Genomic DNA, 22,006 nt, shown 5'->3' on the forward strand with positions numbered 1-22,006 from the left:
TTTTGTGACTGATATATGCCAACTCTCTCATTACTGAGCTGTAATTTGGCAGCATTGAAGTCACACAGTCAATTTTGTATTTACTTGGTGAATAATTAGCATGGTACACCTGGACTTTTGAGTTGTTGAGTAATAGAAATGTAGAAATTTCAATAATTTTCATCAGTTTATGGAGATTACATTTTTTTTATTTACTTTTATTGCGCAAAAAGGAAATATCGTACCGTCTTCTGTGTACTAAAGCCAGATCAATCACTCTTCAAGACCGCCCTGCTTCCGGTCATAACGTATGTCCCTGTTTAGTGTTTTAAGGCAGGTTTAATCGCTTTTGTCATGTAGACAATGGTTTAACAGATAATGTAAAACACAAATATATAAAGTATAAACTAAAGTCTATAGCGTTCAGATGTGCTAAGAGTTATGAAAGAAATTTAAATACCAATGTAGACTTTTATTTTGAAACGCGCACGTCCGCTGGCAGGGAGCGGAAATTAAAGTGGCTGATTGCAACTTCATGCAGCTCAGACGTGATGTGTGGAAGGCAGTGAATCGTGGACAGTGTATAACAGAAACCCAGTATTCACAGTGGGTTTTTTAAGGTTTAATTGGCTGTATTACGAGATTCAAACCAGTCCTTCGCAATTAAAGACGATGTGTTTCTCTGACAGCAGCCGCTGGTGTTTTCGCGTCTACGGTTGCTAGCTAGCAGTTAATACGAGCTAACGTAACGTCGGGGTCAGAATTCAGGATCAGCGGTAGTCCTGTTTGACGGCGATTTTAGGGATTAGTGGAGTTCCAGACGTCTGTGCGTCCGGTACTGCTCGATTTACCAGAGGGACACAAAATAATTAGCTAAAGGCTAACGTTGTACAGCTAGCTTATATGGTTTATAGCATTCCTCAGTGCCACGGCGCCGTCGTGTCCACGTCTCGTCTGCCAGCTGAGCTAGGCCACGTCCCTGCGGGCGTATTTCACTTACTAACATTGGACGAATTGCAGTGAAGATGCCTAGTGAGCGGAAGGAGGAAGGAGAGCAAAGATCACTAGAAATGTGAAGGTCCTTTAGCGTTCATGACTGCCTGTTAAACGTCTGGACTTCCGAGCGCTTGCCGCATATACACGGCATGTCACGTAGACGGATGTGTTTCACACCGGGAGAATAGTCTTCACTGAGCTCGTTGGGTTGCAGTAACAACCTGAAATATCGTTAGACTTTGTTTGGGAAATGGTTGGGTTTGGCGCAAACCGACGGGGAGGTCGCCTCCCGTCCTTCATCTTCATCTTCTTGATGGTGATCATCGTCGTACTGTCTTTCAACTACTGGACAGTGTCCAACAAGCACGGCCGCTTGCTGGATGAGCTGGCGGAGGTACAGACGCAGGTGAAGCGCACGGACGCGGCGCGGAGCCGGCTGGAGAAGCGGAACTCGGAGCTGATGGTGCAGGTGGACACGCACAGGAAACAGATCGACCAGAAGGATGGGGACTACAGCGTCCTGGAGAGCAAGCTCCAGGCCAAGGATGCTCTCATTAAAAAGTGCACAGATGAAAAGGTACATTTCTCTTTTTGCCTTTGTCTTGGTTTGATCGAGTTAAGTGTCGTTTTTTTACTGAAATTTAACATTGCAGGTCACGCAAGGTATTAGAGCAGATAAAACATTTCCTGGGTACGGCACAGCATCTATACAGAACCAAGCTTATTCGTCTTTGACCGAGTGTCACTGTAATAATTATGTGTGTTTGGGGGCAAGACTGACTCATGTTTTTTAATCTAGAGGTGGGTGTCATGTTCTCAGGAAAAGCAAACAGGAATGACAAGAAGGTTCTTCATTACACCAAATCGGGGGTGTATGGACAAGTATTACTTGTAATACAAGTAGGAAAGGACAATATTTAGCCTCAGTCATATCACCATGTCTAATTTCACCACCTTATCTCATTGTTGTGCTGTAATCTCAGCACTTTATATCAGAAAGTGCAAATATCTTATGTACTTAAGAGAGATGAGGCAGGCTGTCTTGAGTATGAGCCACATAGTTTCATCTTCCTCGATTGCTTTCACCTGAATATTTCTCCACCAAGAATATCTTGCTAGAAATTAACAGCTGACAGCTTCCTGAATCAAAGGGTGTTTATAGGCCTCTTAAACTGTGGTTTTGTAGGTGATTTTCAATTATTTTGTTATTTGAGATGTATTATGTGATGCAGGCTTTTGAGCATACACTGGTGATGTGGTGTGTGCTGTTGGTCCAACTTCAGAGGTGCTTGTGCTAGACAGAGCAGTGTTTCATTCATCTAGAAACAATTCATTTGTGCTCGATTATTTTGGTTTGCACTGTTAATTGTTAGATTTCACTACATTGCTGCCAACTATCTTCCGGTGCGTAACAGGGGAAATTACATTCACAAAAGAAAGCAAATTGAATTCAACTTTATTATGTTGTTTCTGTTGCTGATTTGCTCTTTCATTCTATCAGCACATTATTACACGTCTGTGGGGGCATTTATGTATTCACTGTGAAAGGCACATCAAAGCGCGCCACATGGGCATTCCCACTTCTTGTCCTGCACAGTTACCCAGCCAGTATTTCACTGGCTTTTATGTCCCAGCACCTTCTGAACTTTTGGTCCGAGTCCAGCCGCCCTGGGAGTGTAATTTGCATCCAGTCTGGCTCGGTTTGATGTTTTTCAAAAGCAAAAGCTTAAAATTGTTTAGCTTATGTTTATCCAGTGTGGATTGTCGCTCTCTGGTTTGACCACAGACAGCAATAAAACAAATGCAGCATTCATGATTTTCAACTAATCGTTTTAACTTCATGCAACCTTATACAATAAAGCAACACATTTATTGCATAGTTACAAGTAAATCTGCAGGATTATCAGGTTGGGTAAGGTTGCGGGTAACATTGCCTTGCTTTGCTCAACATTTATTGATGAGCTGTCCTTAGCCACAACACACAAAACTTTCTCCCAACGTTTGGAGTCAGGTTACTGGTAAAATGTAATTGAACTGCAACATAATACTTATATGATACTTATAAAGGGCTATACATGAACACATTGGCTGAACACATGAACACATTGTCTAAGCTCCCTTATTTCTTGACTAAATTCCAAGATCCGGCTCTGTGTTTCCTTATTCAGGATAAAGGTAGCCATTAAAGAGTGGTTGTTCTCCTCCTTTCTTCTGTCAACAGACCAACCTTGTTTCAACAGTCTGCCTCACATTGTGAGAAGTGTGTACCACAAAGAAAGTGACAGATAAGTCTGATAAGTGGCTTTCAAACAGTAGAGTCTATAGTTTTGTAAGTTAGGTGCAAGAATGAATTATGGAGCCTTATACTTTTCATTTAGTGTGACCATGTTGTTCTAAAGAGCCAGGCGGCACAGGGAGGCCATTACCCACTTATGAGCGTCTAACAAGCCTTAGTCTTAGAGCAGTTGACATTAATGCTGTATTTCCTGTCCAGTCTTATTGACCACCTTCTGGCTCAGTCAGTCTGCCCAACTGTTTCAAGAGCTCGAATGCCTAACAATGACAAGTTTTTGGTAGAAAGGCAGATAAAGTATATCCATAAAAATCAGTACAAATCCCTTAGCTCTGCAAATGAATATTTTCAATATGTTGCTTCTATTATTTTCAGAAAATATGGATAAATATTAATGACAAAATGGTGGGTACATGAATACATGCATCCTAGTGAGCCTCCAAGATCTTTTTGATGCTTTGGAAAACCTTGCTGCCACCTCAGTTGTATTTATAGAAGTATAACTTCAACTTAACTATAGCTGCTGTTTTTACATTGTCTATGAGGCTGCAGTCAGGCGCCCTGGTCCTTTAACCGCGTTACACATGCTTTGAAATCCATATTTGTAATCTAATGGGACAGAAAAAATGTAGCTTTTGGGTGTCACTGTGATGTCCAAAGCCTCAAGTTTCCTTCCTTCCCCCTGCTTAACTTTCTTGTTTGGTATTTTACTGCTCTTCATGAGTTTTTGCATGCCATTTATTTTACTAGAACACAAAATAAAGCGCAGCCAGAAGCTTCAGGGTAATAGAGAGACTTTTAAGTTTCACATCATTAATGTTTATTGCATAGCTGTATTGGATTTTATTATGGTTTACCTGGTGGCAAAGTGTAAATAAAAAAGCCAAAACCAAAAAGGGAAAAAAAAACTCAAACTAGCAATAAATGAGCTTTCAGTTTGTGTGCTGGTGCTTTTTTCTTTTCTGTGAAATAAATCCTGAAACATTTTGTAGATTGAGATCACAGAATAGGCGTTGGATCAGTGTCGCATGACTCAGAGTACTGGAATAAAGAAAAGGGTTGTACTGACTGCAACCAGTTTTCACTATGAAGCATAACAGGATTAACCTGTTCCCCTCTTTTCATTCGTGCAGCTGTCTGATAATGCAGGAACCTAAACTGGTTTTACCTTTACCATAACTAATACATGTTTTTTTTCTTTCTTTTAATGTTGCAGATGAAGCTGCAGGATGATGTCACAGCCCAAATGACAGAAATTCAAAGGCTTAAAGGTAAGACTTCAGCCTGTGTTGGCCAACAGAGGGCACTCTGGCAATTCCTTTAACACAGAGTATGTAACATACAAAGCAATTTCATATAGCAGTACAAGTCTTTCAATAAACCTCTTCAAAATGTTTGTTTTTGTGTGTCTGTTATTACAAACAGAGCAGCTAAGGGAGCTCAAGCAAGAGTTCATAAAGCAGGATGAGCAGCTAAGAGAAGTGAAGAAAAATAACACTAACTTGGAAAGAAAACTGGAATATGAAAGGTATGTTAGTTCTTTACATGTGCCTGAGTCTTAGATATACCCATATTCGAGAAACTGTGAGCTCTCAGAGATTAAGGCTGCACAATTAGTCTATCACAATTTTGGTTTTCCACAATTAAATGAAGATAATTAAACGATATTGAACATGCATGCTACACCAACAGAACGCACAGAAAAAAAATCTAATCAGGCACTTCGTAAATCACTGCCTGATGATGTGCCAATCACAGCTTTCCCCTGCACCGCACAGCATGAAGTTTCCTCATTCTATTTGACCGTACTTATGTGGTACAGATAAGACCATCAGAGCAGAAATCAAAAGTGTGGCACAGCAGGAAGTGAAGTGGTTGCTCTTCGAAGCAGATTATTACCCACTGTTTGGAAGTACTTTGGATTTAGGGCAAGTGATGTTAACCAAGAACAAATTCAACAAGTGCTGTAAAATTGCGTCTGCATGGCAAAGCAGTGCGACTAACTTGTGCTGCAGTTTGAGGTGTTTTTTTTGTGTGTTTGCTTAATTGACGCATCAAGGCCAAGAAAAACAGTGTAGTGTTTGCTAACATGAATCGTCAAATTCTCACATCCACAAAAGCGAGCTTGTACAGTGTGTCCGTCCAGCTCACAAGGATTCACTGAAATTACCTAGAGGCAACACTCCATTTGGCCAAACACAGTTATCCAGTAGACAAAGTGAGTTTAATAAAAAAAAAAAAAGGGATAATGGTCAACTTACTGGACAAAAGATATCTTATCCCTTTGTGCTATAATTTTTGCAAAAATGGCGCTGTCTGCAAGAAATCTCAGGAAATTATAGAGCGATTGTACAGCTTTCAAGTAACTGGCTACATGCCTATCATGCAGGTATCATGAATGGAGTGAAATGCTATATTTGCTATATTTTGCTTCTAGAAGTTACACATACAATAGTGGAATAAACACATTATTTGTCTGCAAAGGTTTATTAACAGGAGTGTAGGGCAGTGTAAAATAGAGAAAAGCACCTGTTGATTTGATTTTGTTTTTTATAGTTTCTTTATGTATAAAACTGAAAAAATTCCTTATTGTGCAGATGAAACTGAATGAATACATGTTAACTAGTTTACAGTGTGGACGCCAGATTGCACAACTGAAAGACGAGTATGAAGAAGCAAAAAAGACTCTGGAGGAAGAAACACTAAAGCTAAGACAGGTTAGTCTGATTAATCTTAACAAAAAGGATAAGAGCTATTCTTGTGTTTCTTTAGTAAATGATGAAAAGTTTTGTCTGTGTGGCACATTGCATTTATTCACTACTTTTGGATCTTTAACACAGATGTATTTAAAATAGAAATGAATTGTCCTGTGTTTCTGTTCTCTAAGCTTTCCTGTTCATTAAACAGCTTTGTCTTTTCTGTAATCTGCTTTCCTTTTCAGAGTGCAGTGGATGGTCACAAGAATGTAGTGGGGGGTAGACATGCAGATACAGAGCCTGGTGTGGAGACGGCTGGAGAGCGCCATACAGTGGCCACTCACCGGCATGACAGACACTCCGATCTGAAAGGTAGAGTGATTAAGTTGAGCAACGCTGCTATCGTTTACTTTATGTTGCTTTCTACACGTTAAATGAAGATGTTGACTGTTAGGAGAAAATCATCAATAATAATTGCTCACATGGATCTTTTAATATTTTAATAGTAGTTACTTCACGCTGTCTGGTTGTTAATCCTGTTAATATGCTAGCGCTTCACTCCCATTCCCTGTGCTGTGTTACAGAAGAGATGGGTAAGCCCGGCAGTGATGCTGGCATGCCTGGTATTGAAGACAGTGAGGTGGGAAAAATCGACGATGTGCAGTTTGGTAAGTAATGAATGTAAACTTTCAGAGATCAAGCTCAGCAAATTATTGATTTGAAAGAATTCTGTAGCTGTGTAATGACAAAAACATTTGGACTTTTTAATCGGCCAGTATAGGTATTGACAGACCATAATCAGCATTAGATTAGGCCTTACTAAACATGTTAGTTAGATTTAAATTCACCTCATCACAGTTTCCATGAAGGAAGAAATTTGCTATACACACTGAATCTGCTTTTCTTTTTTCTTTTACCTGCCTTTAAACTTGTTGACTCTGCTGTTTGGCCATTTTAACATGAGAGTCTAAAGGGAATGAGTCACTTCTGGAATCGGCCTCAGGTGCCTCTTTGAGGAATTATGGTTCTTTTGTGGGCAGCACGGTGGTGTGATGGTTATAAACATTGCCTGATGGGTTTGAATCCATTAGCTGTCCGGAGCCTTTCTGTGTGAAGTTTGTATGTTCTCCCCTTGTCTGTGTGGATGTCCAGGTTACCCTTCCTTTTTGCCCTATGGCAGCTGGGATGGGCTGCAGTGAAACTCCCAACTCTGAATTGGACAAGTGGAAGAAAATGGATGGATAGTTCTTTGGGTTTTCAACTTGGGTTTCATTTTTCAACCCCTCAAGGTTGCTTTTTAATGAAATACAGTGAAACTGAATCTGTAACTAGAGAACAATAACTGACCCACATAGCTTTATTACCTGAATAGTGCATATAAAGTGAGGAAATCCTTCTCCCTTCTGTCACTTATTGTAACCCTACCCTTTTTTTTAAAAACAAAATCCTTGTGGCAAGTAGGTCACTGACCTTTCTCACATTGTCTTTGGCCTACAGGCTTGAAGAAACCAGCCATTACCCAGAAACACGACGAAGCCCCGGATGTGGTCGTGGGAGCCGGTGCTGGACCTGGAGTCGGGGGAGCTGATGGTCCCGGAGGCCAGGGCATGTTGCTGGACCAGCCCGGACTCCAGCAGGACAGACTGGACGGCCGAGCCGTAGTGATTGCACCTCCAGGCATCAACAAACAGGGAGACAAATCAATAGTGTTTGAAGAAGACAACAAAGTGGGTATCAAGGCAGACGAGCTGGGAGAACAGCAAAGGCAACTTCGAGGTGCAGTAACCACATCCATGTAACTGCTATTAATTTTAACAATGTTTATTTTGAGCCTTTAGGCATGGGATAATAATGTGACTACAGCTTATTATAGATTTTTAGCTTTTGGGTGGTTTGTCTTTTGCCACATCTAGACTGAAAGAGGAGAGAACTGTTATCCTGTTACATTATTTGTTTACAGTTCCTCCATTTGTAATGAGTTTTTCAAGTGATGTGTAACCTCTTTCAAAAGTTTGAGTGCTCCCTTAAAGAAGGCAAATATAGCTTTGAGAAAGCAGTACTGGGAACAACTGCGCCTGACTTTTGAAGTATTTGTTTTGTTTTTCTAATAATCAGTTCCCAGTGATGTCAGAGTTGAAGGTGAACACTTGAAGAGGATTCCTTTGCCTCCCAACCCTGCCCAGGTGCCCAATCCCATCCAGCCTCACCACGCCAAAGACCAAGTTCCAGCAGAACCAGTACACCACCGCCAAAGTGAGTTCCTCTACTAAACTCTGAAAAAGTGAACCCTGCTATTGGCAATGAGGGTAGTGATTATTTTCTTTTCTTTAACTCATTGATTGATTCCACTCAAGTAAAATTATAGCATTTTATGGTAAGTTAGTTCTGTTTATACTTTTCTGAATATCTAATAAGGCAGGGATTAAAATATAACTTACTGTGGTGTCATGTGTACAGTTTTTCCAGTTTCTAAGTCAGTGCATCCTCCTAAACATAACACATTTTCATGAAAGATGGGACTTCTAAGTATATAAGTTAGGGCTGTCACAGAAGGCTCTCTTGCAGGGGGAGGGAGACAAATGACACACTTGGCTCCTCAATTTTCCTTTCCTGTTACCTCACTTCTGTTCTGCTCTACTGCGCTTTCTTCCTCCTTCTCTCTCTTTTTTAAAATGTTCAGTTCTTTTCTTTCTTTTACACTTCCATCTCATCATCTGCAGCCCTGCTGCTTAAAAAAAAAAACACTGTAAGTTTTCATTTTGTTTTTCTTCTGCTCTGATCCTTCTAAATTGCAATTTAGTGTAAGTTAACACCCTTTAGGTGATTTGTTTTTGCTGTCATCTCTGTTTACATTATCAGCTTACAGACTGCACAGCTCATCCCAATTCCCATCCCGTTTCGAAATCTGTGAGGGTCTAGACAGGAACATAAACAGTCTTATATGCTGGTGTGAAAGAAACTGCAGCAGTAAAAACTCATTTTTTAGATTGATTATTTTATATATATATTATACATCTTACAGTTTTGGGGCGGGGGCAATTTTTCAGATCTCGAGTTATTTTTCGAGTTAGTTTTCAGATCTCTCCAAAGAGGCCTCTTATTTGAAGCCACATTGGACCACACTACCGCCACCACATGCTGTGAATCTTGTGGTAGACAAACTCTAATTTATAATACTGCATCCAAGACCACGATTGGCTTTTTTTTTTTTTTTCTCTTCAGAAGGCACCATGTATTTACCTCATCTTTCTCATCTTTTGTCATTCTCTTAATGCAACTACTTTTCCCTTCATGCATACATGATGCAGTATTTCCCCTCCCTATCTTCCTACAACTGCCTTCGCTTCCCTTCCGTCCTGATGGGGCCCTTCTCTGCCTCCTGCAGGCCGATTCTTTGATGAGAACGAGTCCCCAGTAGATCCGCAACACGGCTCTAAGCTGGCGGATTACAATGGGGATGATGGGAACGTGGGTGAGTATGAGGCTGACAAGCAGGCCGAGCTGGCCTACAATGAGGAAGAGGATGGTGATGGTGGGGAGGAAGACGTTCAAGGTGAGCCAGGCCGGGGGATTGGACTGTTGGTCCAGATGTTTATCCACCATTCCTCCTTGCTCCCTCCCTCCACCCCTGTCCTGCCAACCTGCTGCATTTATCTTAAGTAGCTCACAGCAACCCTGAGTTTGGTCTTTACGTCATTGTAAATACAGATATTTTAAAAACAAATGTGGCAAAAATACCTGAGGATCAAAGCAGAACTGCTTTGTGTGCAATTCAGGAGAATTGCATATTTTTACTCGGCCCTATAACAGTCTTAATACCCTCTTATCTTATGTAGAGGGAGAACTTGACCCAGGAACTTACGGTTCTGTGAGAGTAATTGAGTGGTCATCTAGTGTTTTCTGTCCTGCCTATGTTTCGTTTTAGCTAAACCACCTGTCTGTGCCCACCAAACATCTGACCTACATCTAGCCCAGTAGATATATATATATAGCTCACTGTGTTCCTGAATGTGTCTGTGTTCTCTTTGAAATATTGAAATGCATGTCCATGTTTTGTTTGTTTTTTTTTGTTTGTTTTTTTATTGTTTTTTTTTTTCTCTCTTTGTTTTGATTGCCCTTTGGATTTTAAATGAAATTGCACTATTTCATACCGAAACTACAATAGTATTTTTAGGGAAATTGTGTTTTGTTTGAATCTATCAAAGGAAAAAATAATTTTATTTCTGATCTGCCAGTTCTGTGATTGGCTGTTTTTTTTTTTTTTTTTTTTCATTTGTCTTACATTTATCAGATACATATGCCATAACATGAAGTCTCTTATATATACTTGCTATTTAAAGTTGCCAACAGGAAAGCTAATATCCTAGTGTGATGTGGGTTGAGTTTCTTCTAAAATGAACAATCTGTTGATATATTTCTTGTACATAAATCAGTGTTGCTGAAGGGAATCAGAGAGGGCTCTGTATATTACACAATTCACAGAAGGTTGACATCAACATCCTTTAAAGCTTAAAGTCAGCACTACGATGTTACATTATGGTGTCATCCTCATATACCGGAGATTATTCAGAACACGTAGTAAATTTTGCATCTATTTAATTGTGCAGTCTCTAATATTTGTGTTTCTCTCTTCTTCTTCTTTTTTTCCCTCTAGATGATGACGATCGAGATATGCAGGGTGATCGGGCTGTGGATTATGGGAAAAAAAGACATCAAGCCAACGACATTCTTTGAATGGAAATTCATACAATCGCATCTCATAAAAAACACATTCAGACCCATCTCCACAAGTGAGATTTCTCTTGACAAAAAACATCAGTATGTCTAAGAACTTTTATAGGTTGCAATCTCAATGTCATGGACTATTTTGAAGAACAGACATTGCAGCTAATGAAGTAATTCTAAATAATGTAACATACTATGAAAAAAAACACACAAGGCATTTCCCCAAGCTGCTGTTAATTTGCTAATGGCTTTAAGTTATGACAGTAGAGATAATATACTGTACTTTGACTGTTGAGTATTTGATAACTGCACCGGCTCATGCCGGCCCTAATGACCCACATCTGAACTTCAAGGACAGACCATGTTTTGGTTTAGCTACTCTTCTTCTTCTCACTTTGCTGTTGCTTGGTACAAACTCTTCATCTGAGATGTTTATCAGAGACTAATTTGGCATTCTGCCTTTCTAACATAATCGTGGGACTCTTATATGGAAAACTTTTCTGTTTGTTTGTTTACAAGAGTGGGAATACATTACAAATGCCAAGGACTCTACTCATGGCCTGTTGAATCCGTTTCTTACTTTGACAGACTAAAAAGTACTTCTCTTTTTTTCTTAAATGATGCCATTGCATGCATTTGAAACTTTTTATTAATCAAATTGAGCAAAATACTCATGCTTAAGCAATACTTAGAACAATGTTGGTGTCCTACACAGTGTGATTAACCAAGCACATGTGGAGCTGACATACTGTACAAATGCTTCCATGAATGAGGTTTCTGTGAACATAAAATTAGTTCTGTTTGTGCAACCAGGAAAATTGATTTCTCATGGAAAGGCACAGTGAATGTAATTTTATTTTATTAAAGGTGATGCTTCATGTCATTTGTGACGGTACTTTAGAGTCAATGCAGATGCATGAATGATAGGTTGTCATCCTTCTCAAAATAGTCGTGTTTTGCCTGGGTATCTGTAGTGCATCATATCCAGTGGGGTTTGTGTTTGTTTTATTTATGTGTTTATTTTGGTTGTTGCTCTGTATTTCACCACTTGCTTGCAAATGATGACCACAAAGACGAGCAGTCCTTTACCTTTATGATCGCTGGCAGAAGAAACGGTTCGCGGCAGTGATCATTGCAGACTGGCTGGTGTTTTTGAGAGGTAAGGGGGTGTGTCTGTGTCCCATACGGGTATCTGCCTCGGAGAGACTGAGCAGAGGCGGGAAATGGCGCCTGGTAACACAACGGTGTGTCATTTTGAAGACAGTCCGTGAGTAGCTATAGAAGGAAAAACTCGGAACCGATCACAAAAACAAACCAGTGCCTCTGCTGTGATGGTTAATCAGCCTTGAGTCATCATCTCCAGCCACTGCGGATCACTGTAAAGTAAGTCGCTCACGCTAACCTACCCCGTTCATTTGACTTATTTACTCCTCATTTATGTAATAGTGGCTAACGACAAGATAGTTATTTTTCCCCTGTCCTGTGCACATCTATTTGCCAGACGCTGATTTTTAAGAAGGCTCTGTTAGTTAACCCAGCGGTGCTAAGCTAGGTTACATAGCTAAGGACGGCTAAACATGGCCTACCACGGACCTGGCTAATTCCTGAACAACCCGATATCACGTTTAGTTACATTTTATCTACTCAGTGTTATTACTAAATTGAATACATTGTTACTAGCTCAACAGTCATATAGCATGTACCTACTCTTACCCAAATAAGGTAACAGATGTAACAATGCAGATTGTCGCCAGGTAAATCCTGCTAGCATCCTTTGAAGCTAGCATCCAATTTGGCATTCCTCAGCTGAGTTCCGCCAGGGTCGCTCTTTACCACCGTGCTTTCCGTTTAATAGAATTCAAAGGGCGCTCAGTTAGACGTGTCAGTGTACCCCAGCAGACCGGTGCATCAGCTGCATTGTTGGTTAAATGTAGCGGTGATGGGATTAGCAGATAAAATAGCGCTACTGTTGGCTGTTTTGATTGACGATTCAGAGTTTCCGCTGACAAACATGAAGACGGTAACGCCGTTCGAGTGAATCCCTCCACCAAACTTTACGCCAGCTTGGATGACCTATGCTTCTTTTTATCAAGTCGTTTTATTCATTTTTAACGTCATTCCGCTGAAGGTACGATGTCGCACTGGCTTGCAGACGGTAAGTTAGCCTATTTGGGGGGTTTGGTTCGTTGAATATGCTAACGTTACTTTTAGCGACCAGAGTGCCAGGTCGCATAAACAATGCAACGTTACTTTCAGGCTGACGCAAAGCCTGACAGTATGATATCAAAGTGCGTTAAAGCAGGATTGTGTAGTCGAGATTTTTTGTTTTTTGTTTTTATTACAATGAACAAAGCATAATTTGACCTCTTGTACTTGGTTCAGTTGATTAGCTTTAGCTGCTCATTTAGCTGGGTATGGTCGGTTCATAACTGATCAAACATTTTCAAACGCCTGTTTTCGGGTCGCTAAGTGAAGTGGAATTGGTGTGAAATACGTCTAAATGTTAGTGGTTTTTGCCGGTTATGTTGTATGATTCATCTGTTCGTTAAGCAACTTAGCCAACCCTAGCCTCGGGGTAAATTTTGCAGAGCGGACGGGTTGTGGGAAGGGCCTCACTCGTTTTTCCAGTGTGTTTTCAGGGCTAGCGGCTAGCTTGCTCATACAATCTCAGCTGCATGCATGTTCCTATTTCCCGCTCTCTTGCTGTGTGCATGATTCTCGGTCAGTGGCTGATTTCCTTGGTGAAGCACACATTTAGTGCATGCTGTGCTTGAAAGGTAGACCTTTAGTAGCTTTGCTGTTGCCGTCTTGAGCTTTAGTGGGGTTTGATCGTACAGCAATTAAAACGAGCACTTAAATGATTCTTTATTTAGCAGCAACTCGAAAGTCCGGTATGCTGCGCACATTCCCGTGAAATGCACAAGATAGAAAGGCATGACTACACAAAGTAATGGACATAACTGTTCTTTCATTTCTAGAAAAACCGCTATGCGAAGTGAACGTGTAAAGATGACATATTTCTACTCATAACACTTTGTAATTAGGAGAAGAGCGGTGTCAGAAGTTGTCGTTCTTTGCTAAACACATTACCATAACAAAAACAAGTAGTGACAGTCTGCAAAGATTAAAGGTAACCGCTGGGATATTGGAATCAATAATACTAGATACTGCAGGCTATAATGGCATATCGGATCACTTAAACAAAAACCAGTGTGAGCTTTACCATTATTTTGAGTGTTTTCACTGTAATCTAAAGGAAACAAGAATACATTAAACCAGTGGGCAGAATAGTATCAAAAGTAAAGTTTTAGTTATTGTTTTCTAAGATTTAACAAGTAGTATGTGCTAACATAATTGATATTTTATATATTAAGGGCTGTGTAAGGAGTGCTGTGGTGGTTTATCTACAATGTCAGTTATTTTGGAGAGTTTAAAAGTTTAAGAAAAATTAGTATAACAAAGAAACTCGTATGGTTAAAAAAAGCTAAATACAAGATTTGATAACGATATTTAAAAAATAAGCTAGCTGAATTAAGGTAGCAGGTAGACTCATTTTAATCCTAGACATTTTTTCTTGTATACTTTTGTGAAATCATAAAATTCCATGAGAAGGGAAACCTGAAATTGTTTAATAAAAAAGCTTTTATTTTGTGATCTTCTTTTAGTACAGTGTAAGTGTTTGTGCCAAGATGATGGAAATAAGATGCAGTTTTCTATAAAGTAAAACAGGATCTTTCAGGAGAATTAACGTGCACAAGTAGACTAAAATAATCTTTTAACTCTCAAAAGCATACACATACAGTTTAAAATGTTCTAAAACTGGATTAAATTAGCAGGTCTATTACAAAATCTCTCCTCAGGCCTTATTTACTTTTTTTTTTTTTTTTTTTTTTTTTTTTTTCCAACAGCCCTCTCAAATGAGAAACTTTTTTCTAAACAATTTTTTGGAACACGTCTTTGGCTTAAAGGACACCTATGTATAATAAATCATGGACTGCATCCTTCCCTTACGAGTACAGTTACATTGAAGTAATGACACTGTCTTCATCTGCTAAGTTATTTGATACTTGGAGCAGCCGCAGCTTTCAGGCACACTGTCAGCATGCACGCTCCTGGTGATGTTTATTTATTTTTTTTGAGTATTTTTTTTTCCTTCTCTCCCCTGTATGTGGGATTGGGCAACAGTGTGCACACTTGTGGCATGTTCATGGATACACCCCTGTGTAAATGTGAAGCAGATGTAGGGAAGTACATTTACAGTATGTGAGATGTGTACTGTATCCAATGAGAAGGTGTGTGTGTGTGTGTGTGTGTGTGGACTGCTGCTGGATATGTCTGGACACATTTTTAGTTGCGTAACCACAAAGGCCAGGCATGCTTGACAGTTTTTGTTCACTGTGAATTGTTTTTATGTTTTCTGCAAAGGTTGGCGAGGACAGTGCTAAATCACTCAACGTTAGTAAATATCTGTAGTTCCTTCAGATTTTGTTTTGGTTATATTTACGTATCGTTTTTTCAGCTTATGTCTAACACGGGCTCGCCTTTAACATTAATCTTACAAGCACACTCGAGTGGGATTGTTTGAGTATATGTACAGTAAGATCCTGGGTAACGTTCTTTTTTTCCATTAGTGGTACAAATGAAAGTAAAGCCAGCTGTTGTTGCCGGATCCACTGATGTAAGTGAAACGGGATCTTGAATGCATCCAGATGTTGGTAGAAAATTCACCAGTGTTACTCGTCTGCACACAGATGCAACCCGTTGACTCACCCATTTAAAAAGTTAATGCATTCGAGACTGCTAGAACAACTTGTTTGTACTCAGTACCAACTGAACGTTTGCTTAAATCTGTTGTCTCTACTGTACAGCCATAATGATTTCCTCTGTCTCTTCCTGTATTTGCTCTTTTTGTTTCCTTTTTCTGAAACAGCCTTACATGTGACTGCTAAAACAATGAGGCTGAGAATGCGTAAGGCGTCTCAGCAACCGAACCCCACTCTGGCAAGCCGCCCATCCCGAACCAAGCGGAGGCATTCAGAAGTAGAAGAGGACACTCCTACTACTGGGAGAGGATTGTTCTCCACCATCAAGAAGTTCATCAGAGGAAATGCTGTAAAGGTAACCTCTTCCAAGCTCGCATCACCCAGTCTGTGAGCAGTAAAAATAAAAATTTGTAGGCAGAGAAGTTATTCTCCTGCTGTTGTTTTTTTTTTTTTTTTTTTTAAAGTCGTTAAAGAGATGAAAATTTTTTGGGCACGTATGTTAAACACTGCTTTAAAAACCAATGCGCTATCAAGGTCTCTAAGTTTAACACAGTGTTTCTTGGTGGAGAGTGTCATGTTTCCCAGGAAATGTCTGGTGGAATGCAGCAGCTTGTCTGAGAACTCGGGCTCTGGTCTAATTTTAGCTTCTGGCTCACAGAGTTGGTGTGCAAGGACAGGAGGTGGTAACAAGTGGAAAAGTCAACTCTGCTTAGAGACGTTTGTCCTATGAAAAGACATATGGCCATTTTGATAATCACACTATACATTCTAGGTTTCTCCCTGCAGTTTCCTATGAAGTCCCAAAAGGTGTTTTATTTTTGTTGTTTTGTTTTTGCCCTGTCTCTATAAATATGTTTTTAACTCCTTAGTGGGGGGGGGAAGCTTAATTTAGATTCTGACCTTTATGACAATACACTGTGTCATGCAGATATTTTTGTAGGTTCAGTGGAAGCACAATGAGTTTGCATTTGAGAAATATGGGGGGGAAACAAAAGCAATATCATTTAGCTTTTTCTTTGTTGTTCATGTGTCAGGGTTACTGTGCATGTAAACGGTAGATCCACATTCAGTAAAAGTTGGGCGTTTGAATCACCTTATGCTTCAGTGACATTATTAAATATGCTTAAATGGCACCACCAGATAACAAAAATGACAGACTGTAGCTGGTAATGGGTGCCAAAAATATCTCTACATAAAGAAAAAGGCTCTTCTGTGTTTGATGCCTGATGAGCCTGTTATACTCTTTGCATGCTATATGCCAAGTGCGAGAACTCCGTACTGATTATATCAGCACTGTCTGTGCGAATGCTTGCTGCAGTATTTAAAGCGGAGACCAGTGTTTTTGTTTATTTAGGGGTTTTTTTTTTTGGGGGGGGGGGTGGCATGGTTGTTTTGCAATGTTGCAACATCCCCTTCTGTGTAATCTGTCAGTCGCTGAGTTTATGTAATGGTGCATCCTTAAACTGGTGGTTAAAAACAAACAAACCAAAAAAAAACAACCAAAATTTGGAGATGCATGGCCGGCCAAATCTGCACCAGAACGTGACTTGCAGCAGCAGATGTCATCACTTTTGGCGTGCAGGGCAGTTTACAAGGGCAAGAATAACTGGTCTAATGGACCGGTTAGTCAGTCTATATAGTAGATGTGTCTGATGGTCTAATCTAGAACGGTCATTCTGAACCATCAACAAAAGATTTTTCCCTTTCTCTCTCATGGTTGTGAAATGGTTAGAGGTCTCAACTGAACAGAGATAAATCTGTTTGCCTGTTATTTAATTACAGTTGCACTCATTATAACTTACACAACTCCTGTAATGGTGTGTTGTCTTGTCAGGTTCAGGAGGAAACCCCAGCAAAGAAGACACGCCTCCACTGTGATGTGGACAACAACCTGATCACCTCTACACCCACAGACCCCAACACACCCAGGAGGAATATAAGCAGAGTTGGCAGGAGAGGATCCGTCAATGGACGTGAGTAACTCACATAAACAAGATTAGTTATTATTTGGTTCTGTTTTCTCTGCTAACACTGTTGAACGTGTCCCCTCTCCTCCTCTGCAGAGGCAACCAATCACGACAGGAGTAAAGAGAAGCCCAATGGTAGTCTGGAGGAGACGACAGCCGTTGAGGTGACCACCAGCCCTCCCAGAACGACCCTTCTCGGGACCATCTTCTCCCCCGTTTTCAACTTCTTCTCACCAGCTAAGAATGGTAAGTGGAGTCCGAAGTAGTCGTGCTTTAAATTGTAAACAGAAACTACGTTTTATCTTTTTATTACTAACTTTAAAGTCAAACAATCTAACATAAGCTGCTTTTTGACAATAATCAGCCCCTCTTCCAGTTGTTTTGGACTGCAAGTTAGGATGAAGATGCGTTTCTTGTTAGTTAGTTCAGAATGGCACAGTCTTAAATTTTTCTTCTTTCCATTTTTTTTTTTTTTTTTTCTTTTTTCAGCCTCTTCCGGCTCGGACTCTCCAGACCAAGCATTAGAAGCTGAGGAGATAGTCAAGCAGCTGGACATTGAGCAAGCTGTGGAGACGCCCACCAGCACTGCTACATCCACGCAGGAACTGTGCGTCACCACCAACTACTACTCGAGCGTCTCACAGCTCCCACCTCTGCGACCGCCACACATCCTCGAGGCTTCTCCCACAACCGAAGAAGGAGAGCTGGATACGGATGCTGACCTCCCCCCTCTCACAGGTAGATACCACAGCTGAGAAAACATAGTAACAATGAAGATGGTGGCAACTGATTGCTCTTCTTGTGATGCTGATTTATGGTCTTGATTCTAATATTTTTAAAATACTCTTGTTGCGTTCCAAGCTCCAGGCACCAGTCCAGATATGGCACATGTGGACACCCTTCCAGCTACAGTACCACCAGAGGCATCCTACGAGGAAGACTGGGAAGTGTTTGACCCGTAAGTTTAAAGGCTTGCTACACTTCACTGAACCGTTTCCACAACAAAAACACTACAGTGATTATTTCAGCTTAATCAAGCATGTGGACAGGCAGACAAATTGGGGATAAAGGCTAATGTTTCTTTTTTTCATATTGTTGAAAGACCTTTGATTGAACTAAGTAGAATCAAAGTGAAGAGACATGACACTCAGACCACCAACCTGACACCCTTATGTACAGAAGTACCTCACTTATATAGTCTTACTGTCCTATTTTTAGGAAAAAAACACAATTAGGAGCATGGTCAGTCACACAAGGCTTTTAAATTTATTGTCTGCAGACTCCAATGGTAGTCATTAAAAATGCAATAAGTAAAACATTTTGGCTATTGAATCTAAGCAGACTCGAGTTTTAAGTTAAACCCTTCTTTTAATGGTTTCCAACTTACTGTGAATGTTGTGGCATTTACTGATGAGTCTGTTTTGGTGTGTAGGTACTTCTTCATTAAGCACGTCCCTCCACTGACAGAGGAGCAGCTCACTCGTAAGCCAGCCCTTCCCCTGAAGACGCGCAGCACACCTGAGTTCTCTCTGGTCCTAGACCTGGTCAGCAACACTTTTTTTCAAATTAATGAATCTCTCTGGAAATCTTTAAACGCCTCCAAAGACTCAAGACATTTTTCTGTGTGTCGATTAGGATGAAACTCTGGTGCACTGCAGTTTAAATGAGCTGGAGGACGCAGCACTTACCTTCCCTGTCCTCTTTCAGGATGTCATTTATCAGGTATGTCTTGTTTTATTATTATTTTTTTCTTTCTTCACGTTGCCACTAGAGGGGGCCATATTCGTGTCTCTAAAAAGCCTCAAAGGACAAATTTTTCTTATGGGATCATATTTTCATTCGAAATGATCACTGACCATTAAACTGTCCTGTGCAGGTGTATGTGCGCCTGAGGCCATTCTTTAGAGAGTTTCTGGAACGCATGTCTCAAATATATGAGGTAATTACAAGCTGGTTCTTTCTCTTAATTATTTCTAAATGCTTGAAGATGAGGATTTAAAGTTGAAGATTTTTGAACTCTTTGTTCTCTTTTCTAGATCATCCTCTTTACAGCCTCTAAAAAGGTGTATGCAGACAAACTGCTCAACATCTTGGATCCTAAAAAGCAGCTTGTGAGGTATGTTGAGCTTTATTAGCTGGTTATTGGTGCACAAGAAACTTTAAAGCAAAGTTTAAGCAGAGCGAATCAAGAGTAGAGCTCATAAAGCAGATGTTTAACTGTTTACTAATTACTAATTTTGCTAACTTTGTCACCCCCACCCCCCCCCTCCCTCCTTTCTTCGCCCACTGTGACTGCAGGCACAGGTTGTTTCGTGAGCATTGTGTCTGTGTCCAGGGAAACTACATCAAGGATCTCAACATTTTGGGAAGAGATCTCTCAAAGACCATCATTATTGACAATTCACCACAAGCCTTTGCATATCAGGTGAGACACCAACACCTGATATGCAGGTGTTGCCTGGTTATCAGCAAGCATCGGAGATTCTGACAATGAGTAGAATAATTAAAAAATGTTTTGGGGGATAGGATGAGGCACCCGCCTGATGTCTTTGGGTTTTCATTCATTTGTCCCTCTACTGTGAATTTGATATTACTGGGATTTATGCCTGAATATTTAGCACAAAAGTCCACTTGAACACAAGTGATAGTTGAACAGAATTTCAAATATGGCTCAACACTAAATGTCAATGTCTTTTTTGGTACATCACTTGAAACGTGTCTAATACAGTGAAATTGACAGTTTGTATCAAAAAGGGCACATAATGTTCCTCCAACGCCCCTTTTTAGATCCGGTTTAATGCCAGAATTCAGGAACAGAAGCTATATAGATAGATAGTAACTCCCCAAGCAGAGGATAGAAGGGTGAAGTGACATTACTAGATTAGACAGTGAACTGTTACTGTTACCACTTTTGACTGCTCTGTTTTGGGATAAACACAGCTGATCATCCTGCAGCTAGTGGTATCCTTAGCATCTTCTTGTCAGCGCCAACCGTGTGCATGTCCTTCTTCACTACATCCATGAATCTTCTCTGTGGTTCCTCTTTTCCTCCTGTGTGTCAGCTCCATATTCAACATCTTTTATCCAGTATATCTGCTTTCCCCCCTAATCATATATCCAAACCGTCTCAGGTTGGCTTCTCTCTTTGTCTCCAAACAGCTCAACCTGAGCTCTACTTGTTTCTAATCCTGCCTATTCTGGTCATTCCGATTGGGGCACATCTGTTATAGGGAGAAAGCACCACCCACCCCACTTAAGATCTTCAGCTACTTCAAACAGAACAGAACAGCAGATCTTTTCTTCTGTGGTCACAGTTTAATTAAATATAATTTTTTTTTCTTTGGTCTCTGCAGTTGTCCAATGGGATTCCCATAGAGAGCTGGTTCATGGACAAGAATGACAATGAGCTTTTGAAGCTGGTGCCCTTCCTTGAGAAGTTGGTTGAGATGGTAAGCTGTCCTGTCTTTGATTTACTCTTGTAGGATCAACTACATCAGCAATAAGAGTAACTTGACCATGTGAGTAAACTTAATCTAACCCCCCACCCCTTCGACTTGCAGAATGAGGATGTGCGGCCGCACGTTCGGGAACGGTTCCGGCTTCACGACCTTTTACCCCCCGATTGAAGCAAACCACAAACTCTCGAAATGGGGACAACATGAAAAGACTGAGAACAACACGTGCGTGTAAAAAGCCTCTCTTTGGATTACAAACTACAACATTGCCATTACTTAAAAAAAAAAAAAAAAAAAAAAAAAATTAGCCTTTTTTTGGTTTTGTTTTTAAATTCACCATTGCTTTAACAAGAAAAAAAGAGAAAACTTCAAAAGAAAACCTTTTTAAAAGATCTGGGTGAGATTTTCTAAAAATCGTAAGCGCATAGATGAAATTACACACTATGGACAAGCCCAGGTCGTCGACACTTTTTAAGCGACTCTTCAGCTGTGGAGCCAGATATCAGCTCCACACTAAATTCTGAAGTCTTGGTGCTGGTTTAGTGGATATGAAAACACCACCTGGTAAAGAGGAACTCCACCTTGCCCGACCGCAGTCCAACCCTCTGGTGCTCACGCTGTCAGTACTGACGATACGACACTCTGTGGCTACAGACCATTTTTAACAGGAGTGACTGGCCTGTAAATCAATCTGTGCATGTGTGTATGTTTACTCCTAGCCACACACACTCACTGATTCGGTGTATGGGCAAGCCTACAAACTGTAGCCTTGAAAGTCATATGCATTCCTCTGTAGCTTCGTCAACTTTCTGTTGTTGGTTGCAGTTGTTTTTTTTGTTTGTTTTCTGGTAAAACTGGTGTTTTGTTTTTTGTTTTTAAAGATGGGGTTTAAAAGAAAAATTTCATTTCTGTTTGTAAGATACGAGATTTTAAAAGGGTCATGTAAGTTTCATTGTTAACCATTTCCCCATATAGGAGAACCTGTAAATGACAGTCCGCTGCATAGTCAAATAAAATGGAATGAATCCAGGACTTTCTAGCTTGTTCTCATTCTGAGGTTTAAATGAATGTGTTGGCTTCACACGTGGACACAACATGGCTCTTTGATTTAAATGTTAAGGATCTTTTTACC

At 40.3% G+C, this 22,006-nt stretch overlaps 2 protein-coding genes and 1 long non-coding RNA gene across 9 annotated transcripts; 2 read left to right on the plus strand and 1 right to left on the minus strand.

The window, feature by feature from the left end:
• The first annotated feature begins 487 nt into the window (after positions 1-487).
• Positions 488-11,572, plus strand: golm2 (golgi membrane protein 2). 5 transcript variants are annotated; one of them, XM_040012026.1, is made up of 10 exons: positions 488-1,552; positions 4,485-4,539; positions 4,694-4,796; positions 5,895-5,985; positions 6,210-6,336; positions 6,552-6,632; positions 7,462-7,740; positions 8,080-8,217; positions 9,350-9,517; positions 10,619-11,572. In XM_040012026.1, the coding sequence occupies exons 1-10, from the start codon at positions 1,226-1,228 to the stop codon at positions 10,696-10,698; spliced, it is 1,449 nt and encodes a 482-aa protein (XP_039867960.1). In that variant the 5' UTR covers positions 488-1,225; the 3' UTR covers positions 10,699-11,572. The 5 variants fall into 5 exon arrangements, with proteins under 5 accessions (XP_039867960.1, XP_039867959.1, XP_039867961.1 ...); XM_040012025.1 differs by having other exon boundaries at positions 489-1,552; positions 6,549-6,632; XM_040012027.1 differs by having other exon boundaries at positions 489-1,552; positions 6,549-6,632; positions 9,350-9,436.
• LOC120721597 lies at positions 6,863-7,545 on the minus strand. The gene is made up of 2 exons (XR_005693199.1): positions 7,435-7,545; positions 6,863-7,174 (listed from the first exon to the last, which is right to left on the minus strand). It is a non-coding gene; the product is annotated as an uncharacterized LOC120721597 (long non-coding RNA).
• A 115-nt stretch (positions 11,573-11,687) lies between the features above and the next one.
• Positions 11,688-21,906, plus strand: ctdspl2b (CTD (carboxy-terminal domain, RNA polymerase II, polypeptide A) small phosphatase like 2b). 3 transcript variants are annotated; one of them, XM_040012019.1, is made up of 13 exons: positions 11,688-12,072; positions 15,620-15,807; positions 17,287-17,425; positions 17,516-17,665; positions 17,909-18,157; positions 18,281-18,377; positions 18,852-18,963; positions 19,055-19,141; positions 19,296-19,358; positions 19,456-19,535; positions 19,718-19,844; positions 20,773-20,868; positions 20,980-21,906. In XM_040012019.1, the coding sequence occupies exons 2-13, from the start codon at positions 15,643-15,645 to the stop codon at positions 21,043-21,045; spliced, it is 1,431 nt and encodes a 476-aa protein (XP_039867953.1). In that variant the 5' UTR covers positions 11,688-12,072; positions 15,620-15,642; the 3' UTR covers positions 21,046-21,906. The 3 variants fall into 3 exon arrangements, with proteins under 3 accessions (XP_039867953.1, XP_039867951.1, XP_039867954.1); XM_040012017.1 differs by lacking the exon at positions 11,688-12,072 and adding an exon at positions 12,086-12,844; XM_040012020.1 differs by lacking the exon at positions 11,688-12,072 and adding an exon at positions 12,086-12,817.
• The last annotated feature ends 100 nt before the right edge of the window (positions 21,907-22,006 follow it).

The sequence above is a fragment of the Simochromis diagramma genome, unplaced genomic scaffold (genome assembly GCF_900408965.1).
Source record: "Simochromis diagramma unplaced genomic scaffold, fSimDia1.1 OVJJ01000603.1, whole genome shotgun sequence".
Lineage (NCBI taxonomy): Eukaryota > Metazoa > Chordata > Actinopteri > Cichliformes > Cichlidae > Simochromis > Simochromis diagramma.